We start from the raw sequence: 26,146 nt of genomic DNA, 5'->3' as shown, positions 1-26,146 counted from the left end.
CCATAGCAACCAATGAAGCTTTGCCTGCTGTGCTGCTGTTAGAATAATAACCCCCAAGCTATTACCCTGAATGGAGCCATGTGTCAGTGTCACGCCTTAAACTCTTGTTTTGGGACCACAGCACCGCAAGTTATTTAATAGTCCCCAAATCCCAGGCAATGACATTGCATTTTGACATAATATAATGCACTCACTCTGCAGTATCTTGTCCACTCTGAGCACTTCCGGGTCCTCCCGCTGCTTCCTCCTAATTGTAACTCTGAACTTCTTCCGCCATTTTGCAGCCTCGCCCACAATAAAGATGGCGGCTATTTTCCCAAGAAGCCCTCGTTAAGATTAAATGAGCACACTGTTAAAGAACATGTTAACGACACCAACAATGCTCGAAAGCTTCTTTGTAGAAAGGTCCACTTCAGTCAGTCGTCGTGTGTACAAAGATGGCCGCGTGACAATTTCAACGGCCGACTTGATGAGTGGAGCAAGATGGCGTCGAGGGAACGTACGGAACCTCAGCAGTGCGCCTGTCGGTTGCTATGGTGAAGCTACAGCTGCTGGGAGATGACGTCACGGAGCGGCTGGGGAAGCGGGTTTTAAACAAGTGTTGGGTTTTTGCGTCTGAACACAGAACAGATCCTGGCAGGGTGAGTATGGCACCTCATGTTACCCCTGTGTATTTATCTGCAGCCCTTGCGCCTCTCCTGCTCTCAGTGCATGCTGGGAATTGTAGGCACAGGCTACAGGAGATGCACAAGGGACTGACACTATTGGGGGAATTCTGGGAGCTGTACTGCTGCTCATTACAGGGCTGCTGCTTTCACTTCTAGTATGTTACACAATGGCTAATTCTAAGCAACTTTTCAATTGGTCTTTATTATTCCTCTTTTATAGTTTTTGCATTATTTGCTCCTCCTCCTCCTTCTTCTTCTTCTGACACTTTCCAGCTTTCAAATGGGGGTCACTGACCCCTTCTAAAAAACAAATGCTCTGTAAGGCCACAAATGTATTGTTACTTTTAATTACTGATCCTTCTATTCAATCTCTTTTTCAAATCAGTGCATGGTTGCTAGGGGAATGTGGACCCTAGCGACCAGACGACTGAAGTTGTAAACTGGAGAGCTGCTGAATAAAAAGCTAAATAGTGAAACGTGAAAATGAATGTCACATGGTACCAGAATATCCCTCTCTACATCATACTAACTGTTAAAGGGGTTGTTCACCTTTTAAATTAGAAGTAGTTAGTATTAGAAGTTAGTATGATGTAGAGAGGGATTAGCAATTGGTTTCCATTTTTTATTATTTGTGGTTTTTGACTTATTTAGCTTTTTATTCAGCAGCTCTCCGGTTTGCAAATTCAGCTGACTGGTTGCTAGGGTCTAAATTCCCCTAGCAACCGGGCATTGATGTGAATAAGAGGATGGAATATGAATAGGAGAGGCCTGAATAGAAAGATGAGTAATAAAAAGTAGCAATAACAATACATTTGTAGCCTTACAGAGCATTTGTTTTTAGATGGGGTCAGTGACCCCCGTTTGAAAGCTGGAAAGAGTCAGAAGAAGGTAAATGATTCAAAAACGATAAGAGAAAAGTGAAGAGAAATTGAAAACTTGCTTAGAATTGACTATTCTTGAACATATTAAAAGTTAACTTGAAGCTGAACAGCCCCTTTAAGTGGTATATCCCAAAAAGTTCCCTGCTTTTCCCTATTGCTGGAATTTCCACTGTGTAAACCTTCCATAGGCAACTGGAGTCATTACATATTGAGGCGGGGGTTGCTTTCAGTCAGTCTGGGAGTTGAAGTTGCACACATTCAGGGGGACTCCTGGATACTAGGGTTCCACTTGCAGCTAGTGGTTTGTATGGACTTTCAATGACTTCTGCTACATTGTTCTAAGGATTAGTCCAAGGGAAAGGGACAAATACTGCTTTCCATAGCAATCCCATTTATACTGTGTGTATATATATATATATATATATATATATATATATATATATATATATATATATATATATATATATATATATATATATATATATATATATATATATATATATATATATATATATATATATATACACCAATCTCAAAAAACCGCACCACTGAGATTGGTGTATATGTATGGATTTTTAACCAGCACCCAGGCAGTTGATTCGCTTGAATGTTGTGCTCCAGTATAGGACCTAGTATATATATATATATATATATATATATATATATATATATATATATATATATATATATATATTCCTTTATAAGCAGGGAGGATGTTTAGTGAATGTATATGGGAAGTAACTTAGGATGGGACCTCTCTCTTTTCATTGAGAGAAAATAAATGTAAATGCAAATAGACAGGCACTCCAAGGAGCAGTCCTCCACACAGACGTGTAAACTAATTATAAGGTTTATGCGGTATTCGTGGCATAGCCTTACGCGTTTTGTATCCTCACAAATACTTAATCATAGGCCTTACGCATTTCATATCCTCAAAGATACCTATGATTAAGTATCTGTGGGGATACGAAACACGTAAGGCCTATGATTAAGTATCTGTGAGGATTTGAAACGCGTAAGGCCTATGATTAAGTATCTGTGAGGATACGAAACACGTAAGGCCTATGATTAAGTATCTGTGGGGATATGAAACACGTAAGGACTATGATTAAGTATCTGTGAGAATTTGAAATGCGTAAGGCCTATGATTAAGTATCTGTGAGGATTTGAAACGCGTAAGGCCTATGATTAAGTATCTGTGGGGATACGAAACACGTAAGGCCTATGATTAAGTATCTGTGGGGATATGAAAAACGTAAGGACTATGATTAAGTATCTGTGAGAATTTGAAATGCGTAAGGCCTTTGATTAAGTATCTGTATCTGTGAGGATTTGAAATGCGTAAGGCCTATGATTAAGTATCTGTGAGAATTTGAAATGCGTAAGGCCTATGATTAAGTATCTGTGAGGATTTGAAACGCGTAAGGCCTATGATTAAGTATCTGTGAGGATTTGAAACGTGTAAGGCTATGCCATGAATACAGAATAAACCATATAATTAGTTTACACGTGTGTGTGTGTGTGTGGAGGACTGCTCCTTTGAGTGCCTGCCTATTTTCACTATGGGTTAGATCTGCTCCCTTAGCTGAAGGTTCGGGACAGTGCAACTGAATCTCCTCCTATACTGAGTCTATATAATTGATAAATAATATTATGTTTCTTGTTTCCACAGCTGTTTGTGTTACCTCTATGGCGCTTCCCCATCAGTACAACCCCAAGGACTCCTCACTTCTCAGCGGTATAGAACCTCTCCCACTCTCATCACCAACATCTCCTCTCCAGCATGTCTCTCGCAGCCCCTCTCCTACCCCTGCTCTCTCCTTCCCATCAGCCTCCAGTCTGAGACCCGCCGCCTTCTCAGAGGTGACCTCCCAGCCGTATGACTCCCTGCGGAGCAGCAAGGAGATGGAGAGTCAGGACATGGATTTCTTACTGGGGAACGCTGCTGCTCTCACCCACAATCCCACCCACGTGACTTACATGGACCAGCTGGCCGAGGAGATGTCCCATAAATTACAAGAAGGAGTAGAGGCTTCAAGTACAAAGGTGATTAGAACTTTCTGTTTTGCACAATGCTGTTATACAGGATTCATAAACAGCAGAGATCACCAACCAGTAGCTCAGGAGTAACATGTTGCTCCCAGGGCCTCAAAATAGGAACTTAGTTTTGAATTCCTGGCTTGGAGCCGAGCTTTAGTTCAATGCAAACATTTGTACTGCCAAACAGAGTCTCCTGTAGGCTGTCAGTCCACCTAGGGGTTACCAACTAGCCAATCATAGCCCTTAATTGGCACAGACAGGAACTTTTATCATTGCTCCCCAACTCTTTTTACAATTGAATATGACTCACAGGTAAAAAATGTGGGGGATCCCTGCTATAGAATGTTGCACCTCCAATAGCTGCAGCTTTGTATCTGCACATCCTACTGAGTGTTGGGATACGTCTCATCTGGATAGTCTTGGCTGCAGGATGACTGAAAATGTTGATATTTGTTATATCTCTGCCTTTGTTATGGTTGGGGCCAGAACAACAGTATTATTCATCTAAATAAAGTTCACATGAATGACCCTGACATTCGAAGCACTTCATAACTCTGCCCCTCCCTATATCTCTGAACTCATCTCTATATACTCACCCAACTGCTTAATATGCTCCTCTACTGACCTGCTCCTCGACTCTTCTCTCATTACCTCCTCACATGCTCATTTGCAAGGGCTGCGTTCCTCCTCTGAAATGCTCTTCCACCGTCTGTCCGACTTTCTCCCAACCTTTCTGCGCTCTATAAATACATGTTAATATTAATAATAATAATTTGTTACCATTTATTATATATGTAAGTACTGAGCTCTGTGTAAGTGAAAGGGCAGAGAATTCCATCCAGCACACTCTCTAGCTCTTCATTATTGACAGATGTCTCCTTTTTGCAGGGGGTCTCTTACATCTCTCAGATGGAGTCTCTTCGCTCGTACCTGCAGAACATGCGGAGTCTGAACTACAGTGACACCCAGCATTCCCGTGAGTAAAATATGTTCATTGTAGGGAAAGAGGGACCATGGGGTGTGTGGGGAAACTACTAAGAATCATTTTCTATTCCCCCGCAGGCCGTTTCGGTGATAAGGTGGAGGAGCAAAGTGATACCACAAGCACCCTGCTGAAGTAAGTCCAAGAGGGCTGAGTAGCTGATTGGCCAGGCTCACAGGCCAGTAATGTGGGATGACAGTCACTGCAACTGACCTTTTAAAGAAATGCAAGGAAATTGTAGTTTATCAAGCTTAGTTCAAGGGCTTGAATAGGAAGGTTCTTTAGTATTACCTGGTATGACGTGGACGTTGATATTCTGGTCATTCCAACCATTGTCTGCAAAGGTAAGTGGAACCCTACCAACTGGATAACAGGTTCCAGACTGAACAGTTCAAGATGTCACTAAAAACCACCAGAAATAATAATAATAAAAGATATGTCTTTGTGTTGGGCCTACGGCGCAGGACATCACACGTTGGCAATACAATAACATTTTCACAGATCTTATTTAGACACTAGAGGGCGCTGATACTTCAAGTGGAACAATTTGCGAAAATTGTTAGAAAATTGTTAGATAAAATCTATCTTATAGGGGAGCTCCTTTTGCCTAGAAGATGTATTAGAGCTCACTCTATTAAACTCACCAGACATCATGTCTCTCTACATGCAGGATTTGTGCAAAAGGCAGTTATTTTGTTTGTACTGGAATCAGTTATTTGAGTGAGCTCTAATTCATCTGCAAGGAAAGGAGCCCCCCTATAAGATATATTGGATCTAACTGTCAGTGATTATCTGACACCCAACTGCTGCATGAAGACAGAATGAAGAGAAACAGATGCTGAGAGAGGGATAGTTAAGATAAACATGATTATTTTAGAAACGATTATGTTTGGATCGGTGCACACTGTCAGTAACAGTCCAATGCCTGTGTGCTGGTCAAAACATTAATAGTTATAGTAAAAAGTAAACTGCGCCAACAGGACTTTGTACAGTGTAAATATCAAAAAGATTTTATTCTCAACGTTTCGGCTCCATTACTTGAGCCGTATTCAGGAACTAAAGATGGCTCAAGTAATGGAGCCGGAACGTTGTTACGCTGTACAAAGTCCTGTTGGTGCAGTTTTCTTTTTACTAGATAGAGAGATATATATATATATATATATATATATATATATATATATGATCCATCCACAAACCACACTCCAAGGACTTGTAAAGTGAATAGATTAATATTTTATTCCCAATGTTTCGGCATCCTCACTGGGGGCCATCTTCAGGAGATATATATATATTATGTCGGTACAGTGAACGCACTCCTCCCAGATTCAATTCTGTTGATGGTGGTGCGTTGGTCAAAGCTTTAATTTATAATCCAGTAAATGGACCCGCACTCATTCATTTTAGTGAAATAAATGTGTTTTATTCACAAGTTCATTTCCAACTTTCGGTCCTCTCTGGGACCTTTTTTCAAGGATGAAAAAGGTCCCAGAGAGGACCGAAACTTTTGAAATGAACTTGTGAATAAAACACATTTATTTCATTAAAATGAATGAGTGCAGGTTTGTTTTTTTTTCTTTTGTAATTCCCAGTGCCTGGGCAGTTCCACCCACTCTGTCCCTGTCTGGCTTGGAGGGGCTGTTTCCTCGCTACGCATCTCTGTATAAATCAGGTCCGGCTCTTCCTGACCTACAGCTCAGAGACGCCTTGGAGAGAGAGACAACACGACGGAAGGTATTGGCCATAGGGGCAGCAGTTGGCTGTGTTTCAGTTACCCATAGCAACCAGGAAGCGGTTGTACTTTTACTAGTTGGGTGAATAGGAGCACCCTATACGTTATAATAGACTCTGGTCTGTCCCTGTTTTATACAGAGGCCTATGAGGAACCTGTTGGCGGCAACTGTAAAGTTATTGCTGAGCTACAACTCTCAGGGTAACATGGTTTGCAAAACATTGTAGTTCAGGGACTGGTGGTTAGAAATTCTGCTGGTACATTTCACTGCCTGGTACTTACCATCCCTGCTGGTGCCCATGTGCTACTGTTTATATATCAGTGTCTTGCATCTCCTATTTCCTTCCTGAAGGAGAAGCAAAGAGTTGCATCCCTACTGGATATTGTACAGGGCCTCACCTCACTGACAATAGGGGGGTGAAGGGGTTTAGACAGTTAAGGAGCAAGCACAGTGCTTAAAGGACAAGTAAACATTTAAAATAAGTGAATGTAAAATTGATGAGGGGGCTATTCTAAGCACTTTTGTAATTTACATTCATTATGTATTTTGTTTTTATTCCAAGATATTAAGGGATACATGTACTGTTAATATGAATGAATTGTGTTACAACAGCGCCACCTGCTGGTCAGTTTCCCACCAGTCTGACCAGCAAGTAGTCAAGGAAGTTGTCAGGAGAAAGAAAGAGGCTGCTCTGATGTTCTTCTGCTTAGGAAAAGAATTAGAAACCTTTCTCACATCTTTCCTAAGCAGAAGAACATCAGCCTCTTTCTTTCTCCTGACAACTTCCTTGACTACTTGGTGGTCAGAGGGATCTATGGTCAAAAATGTAAATCCCTCTTTGGCTTTTGGGAGTTAATATAAGCATTTTCCAAGAGTAATTCATTATTTTTTATGAGCAGTTTTTCAGGCAATCGCAGTGCAATCCTATCCCCCACATACCTGCACCAGCTGTTTTTACATTTACTTATTTTAAAGGTTTACTTATCCTTTAAGTTCGTATGTGCTGTCCATTTCTCTGAGCCGCTGCTACTTTCTCCCTCTATACCCCCTCCCTTTCTGTTTCTCTATCTTTCTGTCATCTGTCATGACTCTGGATCAGCTGTTAAGCCGCTGTGCTGTAATCTCGTTAATGCATCACGTGGTGTCAGCCTTAATTAAACCTGTTCAGCCCTGTGCTAATTAACCCAGATCCCTTTTAGGCAGGGTTCAGCCCCCCAGCCCTACACCTCTGCCTCTCTCTTTCTCTAGCATCTGGAGCGTCACATTCAGAACCTGCAGAATGAGATGCTGGAGATACAGCAGAGACTGACTGTCACCCTGACAGCCGACCGCAGGAAGGACACTATGATCCAACAGCTGGACCAGGTGATGTTACGGTTACTCTGTCTCTTCCCGAAATCTCTGGGGCTCATTTACTAACATAAAGTGCAAAATTGCTTCTACACTTGTGCTGTTAACAGTGCCAGCTGTTGGTTCTCTATACTTGTGCCCTGTACAGATTTAACTGTCTTTTTCACTTTTAAAGGGGTGGTTCGCCTTTAAGTTGACTTTTTGTATAATCTAGAATGGCTAATGCTTTCCAACTTTTCAATTGGCCTTCATTTTTTCTTTTTTATACTTTTTTAAAATATTTGCCTTCTTCTGAATGTTTCCAGCTTTCAAATAGGCATCACTGACCCCATCTTAAAGGAGAAGGAAAGCTCCAGAGGCAGTTTATTGCCAATAGATTAGCCACAATAGTGGAAACAGCTGTAGAAGCTCTCTGTTTGTTTAGGATAGCGGCTGCCATATTAGCTTGGTGTGACATCACTTCCTGTCTGAGTCTCTCCCTGCTCACTCATAGTTCTGGGCTCAGATTACAGCAGGGAGGGAGAGAGGAACAAACTGAGCATGCTCAAGCCCTAGCCCTGGAGGTTTAAGCTAAAACCGGAAGTCTGATACAGAAGCCCATGAGTACACAATAGAAGGAAAGAAATGTGCTGTTTGACAGAGGACTCAGAGCAGCATTACTTTGAGGGGTTACTGGTGTATTTATATAGACCTTTCTGATAAAGCTTACTTAGTTTTAACCTTTCCTTCTCCTTTAAAACAAATGCTCAGTACGGCTACAATTGTATTACTATAGCTAATTTGTATTACTTGCCTTTCTATTCAGGCCTCTCCTATTCCTATTCCAGTCTCTTATTCAAATCAATGGATGGTTGCTAGGGGAATTGGGACCCTAGCAACCAGATGGCTGAAATTGTAAACTGGAGAGCTGCTGAATAAAAAGCTAAATAACTCAAAAACCACAAATAATAATAATAATAAATGAAAACCAATTACAAATTATCTCAGTATATCACTCTCTACATCATACTAACAGTTAGGTGAACAACCCCTTTAAGAATAGGGTGCAAAGTACTGGGCACATGGATGCCTTTATTTTTTTCCAAGGAAAAAGACCCTCTCTCTTTAACTCGGTATGACCATTGTAATGATTAATGTTGTATTAAAAAATTACTAACACTGAAGCAGTTTCTTTAATTTTATACTGTGTCCACCCCAGGCACTGTTTCCTATGAGACATTGGATTCATTTACACATCCTCCATATCAGAGCAAGCAGTAGGTCAACACATAAACATTATTTTTAGGAATGGAGATCTAAATTGCAAAAAGACCCCTTATACGGAAAACCCCAGGTCCCAAGCATTCTGCATAACAGACCTCATACCTGTACTATAAAGTACTAACTTTAATTAGGATTGCCGTTGGGTAGGTTGGAGTAGAAAGTTGTAGTTTTCTGGGGTATTAATGTTCAGGGGCGTTTGCCACACATAAAATGAAAGTCATATTTGCTAAGTTTTTGGGGTTTCTGCAAGTTACATCATTTGGTAATCCTAGGTGTAGAGGGTATCCAAGTGTTTTTTTTTTCTTTGTACCCAGGAATGTCGGAAAATACATTAGGATGTGAATTTTACCAAAATATGTGGTTGGTTTTTGTTTTCTAGTGTCATCTTACAGTAGATAACAGATAAGTACTACTATAGTTTATATAAACAAGCTGCTGTGTAGCGATGGGGGCAGCCATTCAAGCACAGGATACACAGTAGATAACAGATAAGTACTACTATAGTTTATATAAACAAGCTGCTGTGTAACCATGGGGGCAGCCATTCAAGCACAGGATACACAGTAGATAACAGATAAGTACTACTATAGTTTATATAAACAAGCTGCTGTGTAGCCATGGGGGCAGCCATTGAAGCACAGGATACACAGTAGATAACAGATAAGTACTACTATAGTTTATATAAACAAGCTGCTGTGTAGCCATGGGGGCAGCCATTCAAGCACAGGATACACAGTAGATAACAGATAAGTACTACTATAGTTTATATAAACAAGCTGCTGTGTAGCCATGGGGGCAGCCATTCAAGCACAGGATACACAGTAGATAACAGATAAGTACTACTATAGTTTATATAAACAAGCTGCTGTGTAGCCATGGGGGCAGCCATTCAAGCACAGGATACACAGTAGATAACAGATAAGTACTACTATAGTTTATATAAACAAGTTGCTGTGTAGCCATGGGGGCAGCCAGTCAAGCACAGGATACACAATAAATAACAGATAAGTACTACTATAGTTTATATAAACAAGCTGCTGTGTAGCCATGGGGGCAGCCATTCAAGCACAGGATACACAATAAATAACAGATAAGTACTACTATAGTTTATATAAACAAGCTGCTGTGTAGCCATGGGGGCAGCCATTCAAGCACAGGATACACATTAGATAACAGATAAGTACTACTATAGTTTATATAAACAAGCTGCTGTGTAGCCATGGGGGCAGCAATTCAAGCACAGGATACACAGTAGATAACAGATAAGTACTACTATAGTTTATATAAACAAGCTGCTGTGTAGCCATGGGGGCAGCCATTCAAGCACAGGATACACAATAAATAACAGATAAGTACTACTATAGTTTATATAAACAAGCTGCTGTGTAGCCATGGGGGCAGCCATTCAAGCACAGGATACACAGTAGATAACAGATAAGTACTACTATAGTTTATATAAACAAGCTGCTGTGTAGCCATGGGGGCAGCCATTCAAGCACAGGATACACAGTAGATAACAGATAAGTACTACTATAGTTTATATAAACAAGCTGCTGTGTAGCCATGGGGGCAGCCATTCAAGCACAGGATACACAGTAGATAACAGATAAGTACTACTATAGTTTATATAAACAAGCTGCTGTGTAGCCATGGGGGCAGCCATTCAAGCACAGGATACACAGTAGATAACAGATAAGTACTACTATAGTTTATATAAACAAGCTGCTGTGTAGCCATGGGGGCAGCCATTCAAGCACAGGATACACAGTAGATAACAGATAAGTACTACTATAGTTTATATAAACAAGCTGCTGTGTAGCCATGGGGGCAGCCATTCAAGCACAGGATACACAATAAATAACAGATAAGTACTACTATAGTTTATATAAACAAGCTGCTGTGTAGCCATGGGGGCAGCCATTCAAGCACAGGATACACAATAAATAACAGATAAGTACTACTATAGTTTATATAAACAAGCTGCTGTGTAGCCATGGGGGCAGCCATTCAAGCACAGGATACACATTAGATAACAGATAAGTACTACTATAGTTTATATAAACAAGCTGCTGTGTAGCCATGGGGGCAGCCATTCAAGCACAGGATACACAGTAGATAACAGATAAGTACTACTATAGTTTATATAAACAAGCTGCTGTGTAGCCATGGGGGCAGCCATTCAAGCACAGGATACACAATAAATAACAGATAAGTACTACTATAGTTTATATAAACAAGCTGCTGTGTAGCCATGGGGGCAGCCATTCAAGCACAGGATACACAGTAGATAACAGATAAGTACTACTATAGTTTATATAAACAAGCTGCTGTGTAGCCATGGGGGCAGCCATTCAAGCACAGGATACACAGTAGATAACAGATAAGTACTACTATAGTTTATATAAACAAGCTGCTGTGTAGCCATGGGGGCAGCCATTCAAGCACAGGATACACAGTAGATAACAGATAAGTACTACTATAGTTTATATAAACAAGCTGCTGTGTAGCCATGGGGGCAGCCATTCAAGCACAGGATACACAGTAGATAACAGATAAGTACTACTATAGTTTATATAAACAAGTTGCTGTGTAGGCATGGGGCAGCCATTCAAGCACAGGATACACAGTAGATAACAGTTAAGATAAGTTGAATTGGGCATTTAACTGTAATAAGAACTTCTCATTTATCCCCCAGACCTTGGCGGTGGTGGTGGGAGGATGGAAACAACAGGAGCAGAAGAAAGAGGAGACTCTGCAGCAGCTGTGCAGGCAAAAAGAAGAAGCTGAGCAGGCCAGAGCCATGGACATGCAGGTTGGTCAAATGGAGGCCATACCCCTAGAATTCACCCACAACATGTGTTTGCCGCTTTCTCTCTAATTTGTCTTCTCATCCTTTCAGATGTTGGCTCAGGTGAGCCAGGAGCTGGGCCAGGCACAAGAGGCTCTTGCCAAAGAGAAGCAGATCTCAGCCGAGGCTCAGGAAGAGGCCCAAAAACTGGTAGGTGATTGAGAAGAAGAAGGAACAGGGTATCACCTCCCGTGGAGTTTAAAGGGCCACTACACTCTATGATCGTTATTTCCACAGTGGATTTCCCTATTGGAAATATTAGCTGGTTGAATATGTAGTTTCCAATAACATTGAACCTACCTTCACAGAAACCTATGGATACAAATGACAACATTACGGTGCCATTGTCTCAGTGACCGGTCGTCCACAAACTCACCTCACTTCCCACGGGTCTCCTCTTGTGTAATCTAATTACAACAGCATTGCTATGATGCCATTCAGCATGTGGCTAGCCAAACAGGAACTAATTGGCCCTTTCTAGAGCCGGGACAACTCCCATTTATCATAGCCTCTAATAAGAGAGAAATCTATTCCAGGATAGAGATCCCTCTGTACTAATCACTATTGTGCTCGTAAAAGTGAGCGTACGGTGGCCCTTTAAATGATAAGTAAACCTTAAAAATTAGCAGCCTCTTTCTCCTGACAACTTCCTTGACTACTTGGTCAGACCACTACGTGGTCAGACTGGTGGGAAACTGACCAGCAGGTGGCGCTGTTGTAACAAAATTCATTCATATTAACAGCACATGTATCCCTTAATATCTTGGAATCAAAAGAAAATACATAATGAATGTACATTGCAAAAGTGCTTAGAATAGCACTAATTCACTTATTTTAAAGATTTACTTATCCTTTAATGGGAAATATTTTGAAATTAAAGGTAAAGCCTAAAATATAGTGAACTTACTGTACCAGCCCATAGGTTCAGCAGCCCTATAACAGCGATGATCCAAGTTCTCCCCAGGGGCTCCCCATCTTGTTAATCATCATTTGTGTGTCTGTGGCACTGCACATGCTCAGTGGGTCTGGGCTGCTGCTGAGAAGCTGAGGCATTGTGGGAAATTATCAAATCATGTGAGCTGGATACAAATTCCTTTTGCTCTTGTTTCTGAGCTGCCATGTAATGTGCATTTGAATTATACTGTATATTTAGAAGCTCAGGTAAGTGACAGCAGCCCAGAGTCCGTGCTGAGAATACGGGGAGCAATTTCCTTTCTCTCCAAATGTTCCCAACACACAAGAGCAGTCATTGTGCCCCAGGAATGCCCCAGTCCTAATACATTTGAATGAATATATATTACATTTGGGGCTGAGTGGCTAATCCAATAACCTGCTCATCTCATGTAATGCTCTCTAAAGAGATTTGCTCTGTGATTATCCTGCTCTGTTATATCACAATGTTGCTTGTTTCCCAACTGCCAATTACTCAGGAACGAGAGTTGACACTTGGGTCATCCTAACTGGCGTCTCAGCCCTGTGTAGGGTGGGATTATTATTTGCTTCCTTCTGATTGTACAATGTTTAGTGTTTTCCTACATTCCATCCCCTGACACAGGACTGTTCCTTTAAGACAGAGGGATTATGACCCCCTTAAACTGTCCAATGTTTGGACAAGCCCCCGTAAATAAGGTTACAGAAGCATGACAGCATGGCTATGCCATTGTCAGAGTGCCGTTCTTAAAGGGATACTTTCATGGGAAAACATCAGTTAATAGTGCTGCTCCAGCAGACTTATGCGCTGAAATCCATTTTTCAATAGAGCAAACAGAAATTTTTATATTTTAAAATCAGAAACATAGACATATTGTCAGTTTCCCAGGAGCCCCCATTCATGTGACTTGTGCTCTGATCAACTTGCAGTGCAGCAGTAAAGAGTGACTGAAGTTTGAGTGATATCATTCCATCAGCAGAACAATGGGAAGGTAACCAGATAGCAGCTCCCTAATACAAGATAACAGCTGCCTGGTAGATCTAAGAACAGCACTCAATAGTAAAATCCAGGTCCCACTGAGACACATTCAGTTACATAGGAGTAGGAGAAACAACAGCCTGCCAGAAAGCAGTTCCATCCTAAAGTGCTGGCTCTTTCTGAAATCACATGAACAGGCAAAATGACCTGAGATGCACCTACACACCAATATTACAACTAAATACACTTGCTGGTCCAGGAAATACATTTTTTTTATTGTAGAGTGAATTAATTGCAGTGTAAACAGTGTAATTTAGAAATAAAAACTACACCATAAAAATCATGTCACAATCCATTTAAGGGTCAGGGCACAAGCTCAGATTCGGGGAGATTAGTCGCCCGGCAACAAATCTCCTCTTCATCGGGGCAACTAATCTCCCCGAATTGCCTCGGATCGTTTCATTGTCCAATGTTGCTGAAGTTTCCTCGTCAGGCAACTTTGGAAAACGAAGCGCTCCGAGTGCCATCCTGCCGGCGATTTACATTCTAGCCTGCGGGAGGCAGTTTGGGGAGATTAGTCGCCCCGAAGAAGGGGAGATTTGTAGCCGGGCGACGAATCTCCCCGAATCTGAGCGTGTGCCCTGACCCTAAGGGTAAGGTGACACCTGGAGATTCGGGGAGATTTAGTCGCCCGGCAACTAATCACCTCTTCTTTGGGGCGACTAATCTCCCCAGACTGCTTCCCCCTGTCTTTCGCCTGCTACAATGCTACAATGAAAAAACGCCTGCGGCATAGCACTTGTGGTGATTAGTTTTCCGAAGTTGCCTCACGAGGAAACTTTGGACGACTTCAGAAAACGAATCGTCGCAAGTGCCATGCCGCAGTCGTTTTTTCATTGCAGCAGCCGGAAGACATGGGGACGCAGTTTGGGGAGATTAGTCGTCCCAAAGAAGAGGTGATTACTCGCCGGACGACTAAATCTCCCCGAATCTCCAGGTGTGACCTTACCCTAAGGGCAAGGGTAGACGTGGCGTTTTTACGTTGCATTATTAAAAAAGAACAGCCAGGCGTAAATACGCATAAACTACACTACAACTGAAACTAATGGAAAACGCACTATGGCAATTCACACACGGCGCTTGCAAGCTGAAATCCGCCACAGGACGCCAGTATTGGCGTTTTTTAGCATGAACGCCAATACGTCAAAAAACTACCAAATCAATAGACTCTATGGGATCTGCACGTTTGAAACCACACTTTGCATAAATACCCAGCGTATTTTAAATATGGTGTCCAAATTCACAATGAGAACAATGAGAAGTGCATGTTGGGAAAATAATCCTACGTGCTGAAAAACGCATGTTGACAGTTGCATGTGGTTTCAGTGGCGTATTTACAACAGCAGTTCTTTTTTAAAAACGCAGCATAAAAACGCCGCAAAAACGTCACATCTGGCCTTGCCCTAAAGGGGCTTGGGAAAGGCATTCAAAGAGAACAAAAGACTAGTTAAAACCTTAGGCCCCTTTCAGAGGCTCCTAAACTGCAGTTGGGACCTCCACCCTGTTTGTTGTACCTGTTCCTTAAAGGAGAGCAGCACAGCAGGTTGGTGGATTCTGCTTTAGGTTCTCTTCCAAATAATCTCACAATGGGAGTGGCTCAAACTGACCTGAACCTGACTTTAACTGTATAGGCTATAGATCAGAGTCTGATGCCTTCCAACCCCGACACACTACCCTGATTTTAATGGCCAAGGTTTGCATCAAACAGGGAATTCTCCATTTGTTGGCTGTGGAGGGGCCCTGGAGAGCCGGGGCAAATTGAACTCACTGACCACCTCTGAATATTGACCGTCTGCCTGTTAACTCCTTTATGTGTTGAAGGTAGAAGAGAAGGAGGCTTTGGTTACCCAGTTTCAGACTGAGAAAGAAAGAGAGCGAGACATCCATGCCGAAGAACGCAGGGAGCTGGACACTCTAAAGAGACAGATGAAAGAACAGCAGAGCGAGTGGCTGGAGCGGGAGAGAGAGCTACAGGAGCAGTGCCAGAGACTGCAAGAGGAGAAGAACAGAGAGCTGGAGAGTGAGCGAGTAAGAGCCCCCAAAGCTGTAGATATTTTTTATCCCTCCGAGAGGAATCCTCTGCTGTTTATATTCACTCACTAGATCGAGAAAGAAAGAGGCTGCTCTGATGTTCTTCTGCTTAAGAAAGATGTGAGAAAGGTTTCTAATTCTTTTCCTAAGCAGAAGAACATCAGCCTCTTTCTTTCTCCTGACAACTTCCTTGACTACTTGGTGGTCAGACTGGTGGGAAACTGACCAGCAGGTGGCGCTGTTGTAACAAAATTCATTCATATTAAAGGGGTACTGTCATGGGAAAAAATAATTTTCAAAATGAATCAGTTAATAGTGCTGCTCCAGCAGAATTCTGCACTGAAATCCATTTCTCAAAAGAGCAAACAGATTTTTTTTATATTGAATTTTGAAATCTGACATGGAGCTAGACATATAGTCAATTTCCCAGCTGCCCCAAGTCATGTGACTTGTGCTCTGATAAACTTCAATCACTCTTTACTGCTGTACTGTAAGTTAAGGTGGCCATACACATCGCCAAACAAGCGGATCTCTCTCCGTGGGCAATATCGGGCTGATCTGATCCCGTAGGGCCCAATGATCGGATCCTAACGAATGGGAATGGCCGGTCGGATCGCGGGACAGCATCAACGAACAGATGCGGCCGCGATCCGACGGGATTTTTTGTCCCATCCGATCGAGATCTGCCCGACTTTCGGCCAGATCTCGAAGTCCGTCGGGGGGCCCCATACACGGGCCAATTGGCAGCTTTTATCGGCTCGTGTATGGCCACCTTTAAAGTGATATCACCCCCCTCCCTTTTTCCCCCAGCAGCCAAACAAAAGAACAATGGGAAGGTAACCAGATAGCAGCTCCCTAACACAAGATAACAGCTGCCTGGTAGATCTAAGAACAGCACTCAATAGTAAAATCCAGGTCCCACTGAGACACATTCAGTTACATTGAGAAGGAAAAACAGCAGCCTGCCAGAAAGCATTTCTCTCCTAAAGTGCAGGCAAAAGTCACATGACCAGGGGCAGCTGGGAAATTGACAAAATGTCTAGCCCCATGTCAGATTTCAAAATTGAATATAAAAAAAATCTGTTTCAGTGCAGAATTCTGCTGGAGCAGCACTATTAACTGATGTGTTTTGAAAAAAACATGTTTTCCCATGACAGGATCCCTTTAACATTACATGTATCCCGGATAATGTATAAAGTCGGAAAAAACAGCTTCAAGGCAGTATTTTCAAACGACATGTGTTTATTTTATCAGCAGTGCAAACCACTACATGTTTCGGGTACAACCATTTTTCAAGTGTTAAACACTTGTATTTTGCTTCCTCCAGATATAAAAGGTCTGTTTTTTCCGACATTGTTACAAAAGTCACAAACAAAATTGCAGCGAGTTGGTTTCTGGCAGATCGGCCTCGTTTTTTTGTCTTCTTTTTTTTCTAGAAATGTTCCATAGCTTAACTAGTTTGGCCTCATGATTTCACTTGTCCACTTTTTAAGGCGCTGGTTCAGCAAGAATCGCAGAAGTCCCAGCAGTGGCAGCTCGCCCTCGCTACTCTGCAGGGAGAGGTCCTACGTCTGGAGAGAGATTTGCAGGCCTCACACAGGGAGAGGGACACTCTGCAGATGGAGCTTAACCTTGAGAAGGTAAGAGCCAATCAGGAAGCATATTAGAGGAGGAGGACGTAGTGCACAGGTTGGACGTGAAAGTGTAACTGATCCGGCCAATGGAAAGAAATGTAATAGAAGTAGCAAGAGATTTTGGTGGCTTATTAAATTCTTACACTTGACCCTCACTATGCTTTGCATTTGGATTGGGTTTGTCATGTTCCAGTGGTAAGAAACCAAGAGTCACAGTGAAATGGGGCTGTGCAGGGTGTTCTTGGACAATATGGAGGAGGGGGGATGAGCTTTAGGAGGACAGAGGCAGCATCTGGAGCTAAATGTTGTGGCTGTATTTAGGAAACACCTTATATTTATGTGTAATGCTATTGCTCCAACTCAAGGCACGTAGCGAGTCAGAGCGGGTGCGTCTAGAAAGCGAGCATAAGGTGAGCTTGGAAGAGGCCATCATCGAGAGGCTTAGTGTTGTCCATGAGGAGAGTGCCCAACACCTGAGTGTTGTGAGAGAGCAGCACAGGTATGAATAGAGATTGGATAAGGGTTATGGCAAGATGGAGTCTTCATTATTGGGGAGAGCGGGTCTCCTTTACTGGTTTTACCCAACATACTTCTCCTATCCTATCCCAGGAGGCAGCTGTTAGACCTCACCTCACAGCACGAGACTGAACTCTCTGCCCAGCTGTCTCGGTTTAAGTCAGACTTACAGGGACGTGAGAGGCGCCACCGAGACATCACCATGGAGTATGAACATAAGTAAGTCCTGAGAACACTATTCTGTGATGTTTGTGCTATTGTATCAGCAATAACCTCTGGCAGAAATGAGAGGGTTGCAGTTCTGTTTTGTGGGATAGACTTCCATCCTGTTTGTGTCACTGTGGGGTTAATGTCTATACAGGTTTGGGGCTGTGACCTGTTGCAGCTCTGAAATTAAAGGGGAACTATTACTATTAATATAAGCTTCACCATACTGAAATACTAAGTTTTCTAAATACAATCAATTAAATATTCTGTTCTGTTTCTGAAATAATCAAGTTTATCTTCACTATTCCTCTCTCAGCATCTGTTTCTCTTCATTCTGTCTTCATGCAGCAGTTGGGTGTCAGATATTCATTGGCAGTTACATCCAATATCTCTTAAAGGGGGGGCTTCCTTTCCTAGCAGATGAATTAGAGCTCACTCAAATAACTGATTCCAGTACAAACGAAATCTAACAAAATAACTGCCTTTTGCACAACTCCTGCATGTAGAGAGACATGATGTCTGGTGAGTTTAATAGAGTGACCTCTAATACATCTTCTAAGCAAAAGAAGCCCCCCTATAAGATATATTGGATCTAACTGTCAATGAATATCTGACACCCAGCTCCTGCATGAAGACAGAATGAAGAGAAATATTTCTGATAATTCCTCTGATTATTTGTCCCAACTCACAGACTGTCTCACTCTGAGGAGAAGGCCCAGGAGATGTCTCTGGCACTCAATCGGCTGGAACGTGAGAGAGCAGAGATGCTGGCACAGCTACAGGAGGTTATGAAGAGTCATTGGAGCCAAGCGCTGAGGGTTCTAACATCAAAGGTCAGAATGAAGACTCTCCTTATTCCCAACCTCTATAGGTGTATTCTGTTCTTACCCATCAGTAAACCTTTCAAATAAGTGAATGTAAAATTAATGAGGGTGATATTCTAAGCAATTTTGTCATTTACATTCATTATTTATTTTCTTTTGATTCCAAGATATTAAGGGATACATGTACTGTTAATATGAATGAATTTTGTTACAACAGCGCCACCTGCTGGTCAGTTTCCCACCAGTCTGACCAGCAAGTAGTCAAGGAAGTTGTCAGGAGAAAGAAAGAGGCTGATGTTCTTCTGCTTAGGAAAGATGTGAGAAAGGTTTCTAATTGTTTTCCTAAGCAGAAGAACATCAGAGCAGTCTCTTTCTTTCTCCTGACAACTTCCTTGACTACTTGCTGGTCAGACTGGTGGGAAACTGACCAGCAGGTGGCGCTGTTGTAACAAAATTCATTCATAGTAACAGCACATGTATCCCTTAATATCTTGGAATCAAAAGAAAATAAATAATGAATGTAAATAACAAAATTGTTTAGAATATCACCCTCATCAATTTTACATTCACTTATTTGAAAGGCTTACTTATCCTTTAAATATGTCACATGGTGTGAATGAATGAATTGAAGTCTGCTTTTCCTTTTTATGTCCCCCCATTAAATTATATTCTGTTTTCCTTTCAGGACTCTGTATCGTCTCTACAAGTCCCTCTCCAGCCAGTCGTTCCAGGAGCCCCAGAGGTGCCATGGAGTGGGCTCAGAGAGGCAGCTGGAGGGCACAGCCAAAACAAAGGGGAAGAGCTCCCTCTAAGGAGAAGCCATAGCTCACATGGGCATGGGCAAAGCTTACATAAACTGGAAAGCATCGAGCTGAAGGACAGCTTCAAACAGATTATAGGAGACAAAAGCCTGGCCAGTAGTCAGACAGATTCAAATCAACATATGCAGAACAGCAGCCAGTTTTATAGCACTAGCCAAATGCAGGTAGCAAACAGTGAATTAATGGGCAATAGTCATCCAAAGACCCCATTAAGCCTCAGTGATAGCCAGCAGTTAATGGGACTTGGCCATAAGGATGGAAGCCATTTAATCAGTCAACAGAGCGAAAGCAAAGCAAAAGCGATAAGAGATCCCAGAAGCCAATCAGCAGTAGCAGATGGTAGCCTCTTCGGTAGCCAGCCGCTGATAACTGTTGACACAAGTAGCCAAAATATGTTTGCCGAGAGCTTGTTCAAAGGCTCAAGCCATCAGCCTGTAATTGGTAAAAGCCACTCGGATGTAGATCTCCTGGAGCCAAGGGGCCATGATACTGCCAGCAGAAGCCACACTGGAGACCATTCTATTTTCTTGAGTAGCCAAGAGGTTATAGACTCCAGAAACCAGTATATTAAAGATATCACTGGCCAAAATGATGGTAAAGGCCACCAAACTGTTATAGGGACCTCTCAGTCCAGTTTCCACCCAGTCTCACTATCCAAGGAATCAGGCAGTGGCTCCAGGCAGGAGTCCCAACACCATCCTACCTACCAACCAGCAGAGGCCTTTTACCTGCCCAATTACAGGGAGGCAGACGACAGCTTCTACCCACTGCAAATGGAGGAGCTGAGCCACAGCTTAAGTAGCCACCTGGGCTTCTTCCCTCTAGAGCCACATCAGGATCAGACGACAATGGAAAGGGGTGAGTCGTGTAGAGCAAAACGCCACCCGTCATTGTTTTATACACCGGGGTTACTGTAGTTCCCTGCACTGGGGTAGCTCCTAAGGGGTGGGGAATGGACTTACGGTTAGGGTTGCCATCTGGCCAGTATTTTACCAAAAATGATGGTTGATCCCAATTTTATTAATAGGGAAAAAATAGAAATATATAGGAAAAGTTGGCAACCCTACTTACAGTATGAATGTGTTTTGCTTATGGATTTGGGATGAATAGGCCATGTTTAATGGCTGGAATATGTGTGTGTGTGTGTGTGTGTATGCGTGTGTGTGTGTGTATGCGTGTGTGTGTGTGTGTGTGTGTATGCGTGTGTGTGTGTGTGTGTGTGTGTGTATGCGTGTGTGTGTGTGTATACGTGTGTGTATACGTGTGTGTGTGTATACGTGTGTGTGTGTGTGTATACGTGTGTGTATACGTGTGTGTATACGTGTGTGTATACGTGTGTGTGTGTGTGTATATGTGTATACGTGTGTGTGTGTGTTCCCGCACTACCCAGTTCACTCAGTCCAGCATCAGTATCCACTGCGACTAATCCACCTCTCCCACTGGCCGTCTCCCCACCCCAGGCTCCTTTGTGTACATTCTCAGCCCCTGCGCCGCTGGCTTTGAAATTTCTTTAAAAGGCCACTAAATCTGAAATGCAAATGGCTCCAGTACACAAAGGCATATTGTATATACTACCATTCCTGTGCCTGGACCGAGAGCAGGATTACTGACATTGTTTGGGCACCACCCTTCTATAAACCAGTGCTGTAGACTGTAAGCTCTTGTGGCAAGGGATTCTTTTTGCACGTGCATTCAGTTGTATTTAATTTATTCTCTTTTCTTCTTCACCTGGGACAGCTCTGCTCACAAAGCAATCTGACTGCTGAATATATATATATAGCAGTGTAAACCCAAACACCAAACACTACACAATGATTCTCCTGTGCATACAAAGGGGCTCCCAGTATGTGGCACTGAGCTGGTTAATCTTCTCACTTGCTTTGGCAGTAATTATTTATTAATGGAAGGTTGGCAGGGGAGCAACGCTAATGAGCACAAGAGCAGGACAACGCTGCGGGGGGTGCTAATGTGTCAACAGGGGGTCACATCTGAGAGACCTGTTCATTCATATATATATATATATATATATATATATATATATATATATATATATATATATATATATATATATCTGACACCCTCCTCACCGTCTCTTTTAGCCTCAGAAAGCCTCCTGCAGGACTCGTCAAAACAGTCCTACCCAGAGGAACTGTTGCTGATGTTTGGGCCAGCAAAAATGAATTCCCTGGATACCACCCCGAATTGGGAGCTAAATAAGGAAGAGGCCCCCTCAAACTCCCAATTACAGTACTATATACGCATGGTGAGAGACAAGTACACCTGTTATTCCTATGGTCACTAACAGTGGCTCTCTAGTTCTTGTTAAACTTTAACTCCCAGGGGCAGGAGTCGTTGATCAACAATATGGGCCATAGGTTGTCCATCTGTGCCATAGGAGATCCAAGAAACGTGTAGACTCTCATTTCAGCATAGAAGACCCAAACGGGTCATAAGGGGGTGCTGGAAGACAGCTGTACTGAAACTAAAGGGCAGTATGTTGGCATTGAGGAAACACCCTGGGGTTGACTAGTAAAAGGAAAACTTTACCCCCAAAATGATTATTTAAGCAAAAGTTTATATCAAATTAAGTGCCATCTTAAAGAATCTTACCAAACTGGTAAGTAAATATTGCACTTTTACATCTCTTGCCTTGAACCACCATTTGGTCTGTGTGCTGCCACAGAGATCACCTGACCAGAAATACTGCAGCTCTAACTGTAACAGGACAAGATATAAATACTGCATCTCTAACTGTAACCAGAAGAGATCACCTGACCAGAAATACTGCAGCTTTAACTGTAACAGGAAGAGATCACCTGACCAGAAATACTGCAGCTCTAACTGTAACAGGAAGAGATCACCTGACCAGAAATACTGCAGCTTTAACTGTAACAGGAAGAGATCACCTGACCAGAAATACTGCAGCTCTAACTGTAACCAGAAGAGATCACCTGACCAGAAATACTGCAGCTTTAACTGTAACAGGAAGAGATCACCTGACCAGAAATACTGCAGCTCTAACTGTAACAGGAAGAGATCACCTGACCAGAAATACTGCAGCTCTAACTGTAACAGGAAGAGATCACCTGACCAGAAATACTGCAGCTCTAACGGTAACAGGAAGAGATCACCTGACCAGAAATACTGCAGCTCTAACTGTAACAGGAAGAGATCACATGACCAGAAATACTGCAGCTCTAACTGTAACAGGAAGAGATCACATGACCAGAAATACTGCAGCTCTAACTGTAACAGGAAGAAGTGTAGAAACAAAATACAGAACTCTGTCTGTTAATTGGCTTATGTGATCTAACTGTATGGTATGTTTATGTGAACGTGAATTCTACGATACCAGGGGGAGGCCCTTATTTTTTAAAATGGCAATTTTCTATTTAGGATTACCCAATGGCACATACCACTAAAAAAGTATAATATTATGAAAATAGTTTATTAACATTAAGCAGGGTATTACACATGAGTTTTATAGAATATCTTTTTATAGAGACTTACATTGTTTGTGGGGTATAGTTTTCCTTTAACTGCATATATATTCTAGAGTTGTCTCCTACAGTGTTTGTTGGAGGTTCCTGGCTCATCCAAACATCAAGCTTTGGATTTGGATCTCAGATGGTTGGCTAGTCTGGGACCCATATGTGATCCAGTCACTGCCCCAAGGAGCGTTTAGATCCATCACGTGGTTCCATTTACTTGGTGGCCTAGCCAATCAAAAGAAACTTTCCATTTAGGGTCATCTTCAGTTGGGGGTGCACCTGAGCAAAAATTTGGCTGCGTTAAACCAAGTTTCTTTGATCCTTTTCAGCTGTTAGACCGCACCCCTGGGGATCCACTTAAGGAGGACACAGACAAAGAACCCACACATCCGAACATTGGTAAGAACATCTAGGGTGGCAGGGCATCCTTCTTGGTGTGGAATCCTAGTACTAGGGGGGTGTCATTGTAGGGCGTGAGATAGTATTTAGGCTGCTGTACTGCAGTATCTGATGAGGTTGGGGAGTCACACAGTTGCTGAATGATTTCTTGCCTATTTCAGAAATGTCTGACCTCTCTCATCTCCTAAATATTCATCCCTCCGTGTCTCTGTACGGCCAAGGCCGGCCCAGCCAGCAGCCCCAGGGGTAAGTGTCTCCTCTTGTAGGTGCCTTCCATTTACACCACCGCTGTGTTTTCTGACTCCCGTATCCTTGTACCACAGCTGTACAGAAAAGAAAGTGGATGTGCCCAGGATAGCAGCCAATCATTTAAAAAACCCAGAAGGCAAAATGCCAGAGGCAGTAAAGAAAGAGGTGAGTAATAACTAGATGTTATCACGCATTTATAACAAATTGACCCCCTAACTAATGGTTTCACCTCTCCTCTCCCCATGTTTCTAGGTGTTACCGACTCAGCGACGCACGGCTCCTTCTAGGGGGATGAAGAGGTTGACGGCGAGGGGCGGACGTGGGGGAATATGGCGATAGACCAGCAGGGATGCTCTCAAGAAACTGTCAGTTTGTCTTCTGTGGATATGACAAATGTGTGTATTTATAGCAAAAATGCGGGGGGGGAACAACATATTATCAACATATAGACTTAACAGCTGCCCTGCAGTCTCATTGGTTCAGTCTGCCGATGGTATTGTGCAAAATCGTGATCCAGCATTGGAGCAACTGCTTCCTCTTTGGCTAGTGACCTCCAACATATAAAGTTTGTTCAGAGGGCCAAGAACAGGCAGCTAGACAGTCAATGGCAAATGCACGACCGACGTCTACACTGGCAAGACCGTAACTTCATCTACAGTTGCTGCATCTTCTAGATCAGTGATCCCCAACCAGTAGCTCATGAGCAACATGATGCTCACCACCCACTTGGATGTTGATTCCACTGGCCTAAAACAGATGCTTATTTTTGAATTCGGAAATTTGAGGAAATATTTGGATGCATAGAAACAAGATGTACTGCCAAATACAGCCTCCTGTAGGCTGCCAGTCCACATAGGGGCTACCAAAGAGCCAATCACGACCCTTATTTGTCAGCCCAGGGACTTTTATCATGTTGTGTTGCTCTACAATTCTTTTTTACATTTGAGTGTGGCTCATGGGTGATAAAGGTTGAGGAGCCCTGTTGTAGATAATCTTGAATAAGGAGACTGTATCATGTTTGGATACAGGATCTGACTTGAGGAGTCACACTGCTGGAGCTAAACACAGAGGCATTGAAGCTGATGTCAGAGGGGCAGTTTTCCTGCAGGAAGACAACAACACATGGATCCCTGGGGCAAGTCCAATAGCCGTGGGCAGCAAATCTCATGTGCATGCTGGAGTGTCAGCAGGAACAGCCTAAGGTCTCTCCCATTGAACCAAGCCAGTTTCCTGAGCTGGGAAGTGCTGAGCAAGCTTAAAGTGATCAGATTAAACAGGCAGGTTTTGCCACAGATGGGGAATTGTGCCAAGTTAACACATATATTTAATTCCTTCAAAGGACAATATATATTACGCCAGAACCCACCTTTTTTTGTGGAAACAAATCTTATAAAAGCCAATTAAAGCATGCAGCAGTCGCTTAAAGTAGAATAAAACGTTAACAATAACCCTATGACCCCTCACAGAACCTCACTACTGTAGGACCAGATTCTCCTGCTTTTCACATGGTTTCAACTATCAGTGCTACTGGTCTGCAGTCGCTAAGAAGAGACCGGTGCTAAAACCCTCTGCCCTTCTCTGTCTCTTGTGAACAGAAAGTGTTTATGATTTGGGGTTTGCAATGGTGCAGTTTGGGAGAGGGAGGGTAGTTTTGTTTTTTGTTTTTTCTTTAAAGTCAATAATGAATGTATAGCTATTTAATGCTCTTTGTAATTGACTTGCTTCCTTGGTCACTGACACATACTGTGGCCTTGTTACAGCAGTAACATCCCATGGCATTATTTAACGCCACTAACACGTTATTATAGAAGTGCTGGGCAGTGCGTTTGTTTTCATATGGTGTCTTTGTCTTATTTATTGTTACTTATTTATATATTAAATACCCTTTTTACATAAAACCGTGATGTTTGTTCTTGACCTGCTGGAAGGTCTCCCATGTTTGAGTGTCAGAGACAAGCAGGTCACCACTTAAGGCTGGCAAGACTTCATGAAGCCACTGGTCGGCCGACGATGTAGTCCTTTTACAAACCACTGATCTATTTGTACCTGATGGTTCCATGACTAAATTCTCAGCTATGTCACAGCTCCCATTGCCTTTAAACCAGTTGTGGGCTGTCAGTCCCATCACATCAAGGTTATCAATAAGGGCAGTTTCTGCTGCTGCCAACTCCAGCCTAGAAGCTTCAGTTAATTTCCTGTCCTTTCTCCTCCAACCCAGCTCCACCCAACTTTTTTCTCCACTG

The 26,146-nt window shown here is 42.6% G+C and overlaps 1 protein-coding gene across 2 annotated transcripts; it reads left to right on the top strand.

The window, feature by feature from the left end:
• The first annotated feature begins 517 nt into the window (after window positions 1-517).
• LOC108703528 (centrobin) lies at window positions 518-25,801 on the top strand. Of its 2 annotated transcripts, XM_018239697.2 has the most exons (19): window positions 518-641; window positions 3,222-3,595; window positions 4,478-4,565; window positions 4,652-4,706; window positions 6,161-6,302; window positions 7,550-7,666; window positions 11,610-11,726; window positions 11,814-11,912; window positions 15,553-15,759; window positions 17,256-17,402; window positions 17,762-17,895; window positions 18,006-18,131; window positions 18,811-18,952; window positions 19,629-20,622; window positions 21,864-22,027; window positions 23,585-23,654; window positions 23,816-23,900; window positions 23,978-24,068; window positions 24,156-25,801. In XM_018239697.2, exons 2-19 carry the CDS (start codon window positions 3,239-3,241, stop codon window positions 24,240-24,242), a joined length of 3,222 nt encoding a protein of 1,073 aa, XP_018095186.1. In that variant the 5' UTR covers window positions 518-641; window positions 3,222-3,238; the 3' UTR covers window positions 24,243-25,801. The 2 variants fall into 2 exon arrangements, 1 of the variants encoding a protein (XP_018095186.1); XR_005966718.1 differs by lacking the exons at window positions 21,864-22,027; window positions 24,156-25,801 and having other exon boundaries at window positions 23,978-24,034.
• The last annotated feature ends 345 nt before the right edge of the window (window positions 25,802-26,146 follow it).

The sequence above is a fragment of the Xenopus laevis genome, chromosome 3S, assembly GCF_017654675.1.
Source record: "Xenopus laevis strain J_2021 chromosome 3S, Xenopus_laevis_v10.1, whole genome shotgun sequence".
NCBI classification, from domain to species: domain Eukaryota; kingdom Metazoa; phylum Chordata; class Amphibia; order Anura; family Pipidae; genus Xenopus; species Xenopus laevis.
Note: the sequence above shows the minus strand (reverse complement) of the source record. Positions and strands in the feature narration are given on the sequence as shown.